Source organism: Brachycentrus maculatus, unplaced genomic scaffold, assembly GCF_059751285.1.
Source record: "Brachycentrus maculatus isolate JH-2025_06_01 unplaced genomic scaffold, ASM5975128v1 h1tg001730l, whole genome shotgun sequence".
Taxonomy (NCBI): Eukaryota; Metazoa; Arthropoda; class Insecta; order Trichoptera; family Brachycentridae; genus Brachycentrus; species Brachycentrus maculatus.
The window spans coordinates 2,811-10,066 of NW_028282331.1; the positions used below are offsets into that span (position 1 = coordinate 2,811).

At 39.3% G+C, this 7,256-nt stretch overlaps 1 protein-coding gene across 1 annotated transcript; it reads right to left on the bottom strand.

The window, feature by feature from the left end:
• Positions 1–3,219: 3,219 nt before the first annotated feature.
• Positions 3,220–4,126, bottom strand: LOC148298690 (uncharacterized). Its single transcript, XM_088276711.1, is given in 1 exon segment — positions 3,220–4,126. A coding segment is annotated over 1 exon segment (729 nt). The 5' UTR covers positions 3,949–4,126.
• Positions 4,127–7,256: the final 3,130 nt, after the last annotated feature.

Below are 7,256 nucleotides of genomic sequence, written 5' to 3' on the forward strand. Positions count from 1 at the left end.
TAGAAATCGAGCAATAAACAAACAAACTGTCATTCAACATCGAGGAGATTATGGGAATTGTGTTGTTTGTTTATGACGGGACTTCTGTTTATGAATTATGGGAAATAGGCTCAAATTATGTGGGTTTGTTTGATTTTTTTGTTTGTTAGATTGTAATATAATAAGTATGTAATTTTTCCCAACCCAACCCCAACCCCAACCCAACCCCCCAACCCCAACCCCAACCCAACCCTGATATTGATTTCGACGATTATTACTTTTGTTTTAATTTTAATATGGCTGATATATGCATGGATCATAGGATCAGTTCCTTCTCAATGAGGGATATGCTTATTAATAGGATGCTTGATATTAAAATGTTTGTATTGAAATCAATGATTTAGGTTATTTTGATGTCTGAAAAGGGGGTGTCTATGATCTGCTTGTTCGCTTTGGAGAGTGGGACTGATGCTCGCCATGCTTAATTTGTATCGAAGACTTATTGCTTTATTCTTCTTTCCTCCTGCATTGCTGTTCTTGGGATGATTTATTTATATTTTGTGTAGATTGTGGAGCATATGTATTTGTTGTTGTTTTTGTTGTTGTTGTTGTGGGGGTTGTGTTTGTGGTGGCTGCAAAGACAGATAAAGCTGATGCTCCTGATATTCCTGATGGTAATGAGGTGGACTGAAAGCAGGTTTTAATTTCTAGGAATCATATTGGTTTCTGCCTTGAGACGGAAGCCTGCGCTGGAAATTGGAGGGGAACATAACAGAAGAAGCAAAACCAATGCCATTCACATTAATAGCACTGATATTACTGAAATTGCTTTTCTCATGAGCATGAATTTGCGAATGATTGACCACATTTGGGAACTTCACAGTCTTCGATAATCTGATCCTTTCCTCATCATTGTTGCGATGAGGATGAACTCGATGCTACCTTTTTAGATTTGCCTATGAGTAGGTCTTCGGGTATCCTCTTTGCTTCATGGCCATCTGCACACTCGATTGCTACTTACCGACCTACTTCCTGTGTCTCAACATCGAAATACTATTATTCATTGCATACGTATTCCCAGTCATTGAATGACCCTTTCGATTATGAATATCCTCCTACTTGTTGCTGATTTCTGCCTGGAATGTGCAATCATTTGGCTCAGGTTCTTCATTGTAGCATAGCTTGCTGATGATGCCTTCGCCTCTTTGAGTGTTTGTCTTTGTTTTGGATGATCCTTCGCTATTCTTATTTTGAAACTCGGTTTTGCGCATGAATACTTTCGATAGGTCGCATCTGCTGAAGTCTTTGTTGTACTGTCCAATGTTTATGGCTTCGCTGTGGAGACTGCCATAGATTTAGCGCATGTTTAATTTCTTATCTTTGATGTTAATCGTAGGTTGATTCAAAACTGAGCTATCATGTGAAGCACACATCCGAATGAACTGCAGACATTTCTCGATAACGCCATTACTCCTGTTTTCATGGTGTTCAACCCCGATATATACAATCTATTTATGTTTATTACGGGAGTAAGAGTCTAGCTACAAGCTACCCTGAGGATGATAGGAATTGTAGAGAAACTAAGTTTGCTCTTTCTTGACCAGTTTATCATTTTTGGAGACCAAAAACAAAACTGGTACTTCTCGGCTGTAGTTTTGGAGATATTGCTGCATTTAGTATGCGTCAAATTTGAGGTGTATACGCTCTGATAGTTTGCGCTCGAGGTACATCATGAAGGGACTCAGGAGAAACTCGGGGAAGTTTGTGCGCTTGGAGGCGAGCTCTTTTATCACTTTGCTCAGGCTGCAGAATGGGCTGTCAAGGATCATGCCCGATAGTTTCACTTGGAAAGCCTTCAATTTCTAAAAGTACTTATCCATAAATATAAGCGCTGAGCATGATCCCATCGATCTGCCCCACAGGATTATTTCCCTCACTTCATACATATTTCTTAAGTGTCTGACTACATCGTAGATATCGTCCGCTTCTTCGACGCCCAGCGTGATCACCGAACCATCGCTGAGCCCGCTTCCGAGACTATCAAATGAGCAGAAAGTATACTAATGAGAACTATCGGAGAGTATGGGGATCACATAGGGCAGAGCCTCCACTCTCGACCCATTATTCGCATGCAAATAGACAATGCACTTCTTATTGCCAATATTCTGATTACTATACGGATATGCATGCTGATTGTTATAGCGGTGGTAGAAACTAACCGCAATATTCAGTCCCTCATGCTCCGAGTTACTATTTGAGGCATTGATTGAAGTTTGGGGGGTCTTCGATGATTTAATTGTTATGTCATTGCGGATGAAAAGCCGCTAATTGGAAGTGCCTTATAGGATTTTAAATGAAGGCTCGCCCAGCCTGTTTATATGGTATTGATCGCGGGTTGGTCTAACGATGTATTAGATTGCCTGGTTTATGTATTGCATTTCTCTATTTCTTTGCAGGATTTCTGATTAATAAGAATTTCAAATTAATTCTGCAGCATGAACTCAATTCAGAAGGCTCTTTCATTTAAAGTGACATTCGAATTTGTGAATATGTAATTATTGTGAATTCGATATAATACTTTTTGTAAATATGAAAATAATTACGCTTCTCTCCCCACAAACTCCCACAGACTCCCACATTCACACTCCCATATTCCCACAGACTCCCACTTTAAAAAACATCACAATTCAAACAATCACAACTAAATTCATCACTGAATATTATATTGTATAATTGTTTCGTCACCCAAATCAAATTTATGCGGTTTGCTGTACAAATTCATCTAAGACTTCTTCGACAGTTCCTTAATTCTGAACACAATTTGCAATCGAAAGGGCAGTCTGCAAATCCATTAGCTCAGCTAAGTAGATCAACAAGTTAAAATCGCCATATTTGACATAGGAGGGCTTATGCTGATTCTTTTTCAGGTACTCTTTGAGATCTTTCTTAGTTGCTCCACTTTGGTTCTTCGCTGGGAAGTCCGCCTTCTTGAGATAAGCAAATTTATTGGATCTGGATGAGCCGTGAGCGAGCTTCACAAGCAAAAATTATGGCTCGAATGATGTTACGCTCTTTCCTCCTGAAATGAAACCTGGCAAGGCCTATTTTTCATGTTTCGGCACTCTGACATACATTGTCTTTCGATCTTCTGAGTCAATGAAGAGATCATTGGCCTAGAGAGCCTGCCCCTGGTCGCTGATCATGTAGACTTATGGCTTAACTTCTCCTTGGTTCTTTGCGTCATCTGACTATGATTAAATATCTACTTCTGAGGATAACTGTGATGAAGTTCGAGATCATGTACCCAGAGGAGTGCTTGACTTGGTTGCGTTGTTGGTACTGGGCTGCCATTCGGACCTTGTGCTGGCTCATGACAACATCGTGGTTATTCTACGTGAAAATCCAACCTATCTTTTCGAGGCCAAGTCCAACTTCTGCAATGTTATCAATCCTATTCATTTCATCTTGAGATTCTAAGATTTCAAAGCTGTTGTAGGTTCCCCTTTGTCTTGGCTCGTATATGGCCTCGACGATCACACGGATTCCGCCTTTATAGTGGGGATCTTCCGCATAGTACCCATACAAGAAACCGACTCTTTGCTCAGTCATCTGCTTCTTCTGCACCCAGAATTTGACAAAGTTCGAAAGCCCATCAACATTCATAAACTCAACGTAGTCGACATGCCGGAACTATTGGCTTTTAATCACAACATTTGAGGGGAGACATTTGTTGCACATCGCTTTGGGGTATGGCTCATGGTTCTTGCAGACTCGGTCGACTGTATATCTGATTTGGGAAGGAGGTAGGCAATTGCCGCATTTTACATCAGCAGGGTGCACTCCTTTGCATTTCAGTTTCTTATCTCGAAGGTACTGATCGAAAGAAATATGGGCAATGTCAGAAATGAATTATTTATCGAGACAGTAGACGCATTTTGCATTTGGCCCATGCTGGCACATCCATTTCATTTTTCCTTACTTATCCTTGGGATCGACGACTGTGCAATTCAGGCATTTTCCTGAGGGACCATGATTGCACTTCGGCTTATCTTCCACTATGTCCTTCCCATCTTTTTTCTTGTCATCGAGTCCTATGCAGTTTAGACACTTCCCTCCCGAAGGATGATTGCATTTGGAGGATATGGCATTGTTCCTGTGATAAAACACAAAAGTACTGTATTTCTGAGACTTGAACGCCGTGACTTTATTTTTTTTTGAGGACCCTGTACTAGATCTTGAGTATTGCCCCATCTACAAAATAAGGAACTTCCCTTATTTTTTTACCATCTGCAATTGCCAACGAACGGCCATCTTCAGTCAACAGAATCAGATCTTGAACCGGGTAATCGAGTTTCTTGGCAAGCTAAATAATAAATGCACATAATACCTGCAATCTCAGCTCGCCGAAAGTATCCCCAGACTTCACAGTCAATCGATACTGTCCCTACGCAGACTTCACTCTCAGGATAATTTCGTTGTTCATTATTAATATGTTTAAATTGAGATACTCCTGATTTGATATATTTATCAACAATTCTTGGATAGACCATATGATCATACTTGATTATCTGATAGTTATGACAGAAAGATAAATAATAATAAAATAAACTGGGCTTTAGTTGTCTTTCGAATTGCTCATTTTTTTGTGGGTTTACTCAGGTTTTGGGCGGCTCGGTGTGTGTTGTTCTTTTTAGTTTGTATGTTCTTTGTGGTTGGTATGTTAATTTTAATTTTATTCTCTATGATTGATTACAAAATTGAACTATCTTCGGTTGGATGTTTGAATCTATTGTTTCTGTTACTATGATGCACCTTTTTTAGTAGAAAACTATGAGAATTCGATTAAATAGGCTCCGTGTGTAATCTCTGAGGCGTGTAAAATGTATTGAATGAAGTTCTGTTATGTTTCTTGGCTTTGAGATATTCTCGCATTTCTTACTTTTAGAATTAACTTCCATCTTTCTATTTGCATTAGCAATCGCTTTTGAGTTGCTCCTCAGATTATATTGACAATTACTGCCTTAATTGTTGTTGCTTCTACGCATTATCTTTTAAATACCATTAAATAATTTGTTGTATATCTTTCTCGCGATCGTTTGCGGAGTAGCTGCCGAGTATGACAATCACAATTGGATTGATTCCTTCTATTCGTAGTATGATGAAGAATGCGAGTTCATGAAGCTACCTCCCCAATTACGACAGATATTGTAATAGGGCAGATGTTTGTTAGTAGTGGCTTTGTTGGCTATTTCATGTTGCCTGCATGAAACTGATCCCTGCTCATTGATATACTTGATATTGATTTTGGTTTATGTGATCCTCATTAGTTTCTGGAAGAATGAGTTTTTGAGGCATCAAGTGAAATTGATGTTACGTCGAATGCTGAACATATGTTTTGTTTGCGTCGGAGCTCAGGATCGTAGTATAAATATTTTATGTTCTACAGTTTCATTGTTGGCAATAAATGTTCACAAAATCGTAGAACTATTTGAGGTTTGCTTCATAGTATCGATCCTCTGCGTCATAAACCGAGTAATACTGTTGCTTTCTCTTTTTGAGCAGATAGGCGCCGATGTTATTGCTCAGAATGAGTTCAGATTCCTCAGATGGGTCCATCAGCAGGAGTTTCAGTAAATCTTCAAGGCTGATGATATCATCTTTGCGTAGTTTGGAATGAGGGTACATTTTAATGGCTGACTCTGTCACAATGGTTTCGAATCTGGTGATATCTATTTTATTGCGAACGATGATGGTGTTAATGGTGCAGAATACCAGCAATTTGGAGAATACTGACAACTAGTGCGGGTCATGTGCTCGATACCCTCTCAAATATCTTCCGCTATAGGAATCAAATACTGCCCACTGACGCCCAGTCGTTGCAATTATTTTGGTGGGAGTCAGGAAATGGCGCTATTTTGGATGAGTGCGTTCGTCTTATTGAACATTTATTTCACTGAATTCGACTTTATTTCGCTATGTTTAATTTCTTGGTAGCGATATGAATTGGAATAATCTTTCCTGAGTCTATGAACTTAGTGTTTGAAGCTTAACTTATCCAGTTTTTGATTCTGCCATCCGATCTAATAAAATCAGCATAATCCAAGTTTCTCGGTTTAGATTTCGAGAATTTGGGGGAGCGAAGGAGAGTTTGCGAGCAATTGTTCTTTACTATTATGAGAATGTAGAGAAGATGCAGCTTTTTTGATCGGAGAGTCAAATGCTTTTTAGTCCATGAAACAGGATTACTATGTATATATGGCACATCAATAACGAGTAATCAAAGATTTCACTATTATTTGACTCGGATGCTGATCAGATGGGAAATTTAGTTTTATTTTATGTTTCGATCATTTTAAACTACTACTGCAAATAATCAGCATGTTTCAACAATTATGGCAGTCGTGGATTCGTTGATTTCGAATATTCGATGATTGTATTTAAATTTGGGGGCAAATGCAGAGTCTATTTTTGGGGACTCAAAAGTTCGATTCATAGAATAATGGGCCTATAAATGGGATAGAATCCTTGAATTTCTATAACTATTATGAAAAAGGAAACAGCTTTATTGCTCTTGGCCCTGGCACTCTCAGTCTCTGCCCAGTTCACAATATCTGTGAACTCGAATCAAGTGAACAACAACTTCAACATCCCTATCAATACCCAAACTCAAGCTCAAACTCCACAGAACATCAGGCTCTTCATCAACCCGACTGGCGCTAGAATTTCTCATTATGATGACAAGTACTTTCTACTGGAGTTCATTGTGGAGGGAGGCTCAGGATCTTACAGCTTTAGCTTTGATTAACTCCCAGTTGGCTGGAATAGCAATGAAAGAGGATTGCTCATGCCCATCAATGTTAGGAACAGTAGATTCCAGTTTAAAGTATCGGCCTATGATATTACACTCAGGGTCACTCTCAGTCAGTATATCGTTTTGCAGATTAATGGTGAAGGGAACTATACAATATTCATCAGGGAAAGATTCGACCCCAACTTCAACCTTGTTGTCGATGCCCAATTCGAGGATAAAGGCAATTATGTGTACCCATCAATCAGCAGTCTTAACTTATTCATCAAGGAAGGAGATTTTGAGGAAATTAGAGGAATTGTCATCAAAGTTAGGCTTCTATTTTGTTCTATGCTCTATGTTGTGTATGTGTATGTGTATGTGTATGTGTACAAAGATAACTAATTTCCTATGATAATTTTGCCATCTCTTGGGGTTGGGGTTGGGGTTGGGGTTGGGGTTGGGGTTGGGGTTGGGGTTGGGGTTGGGA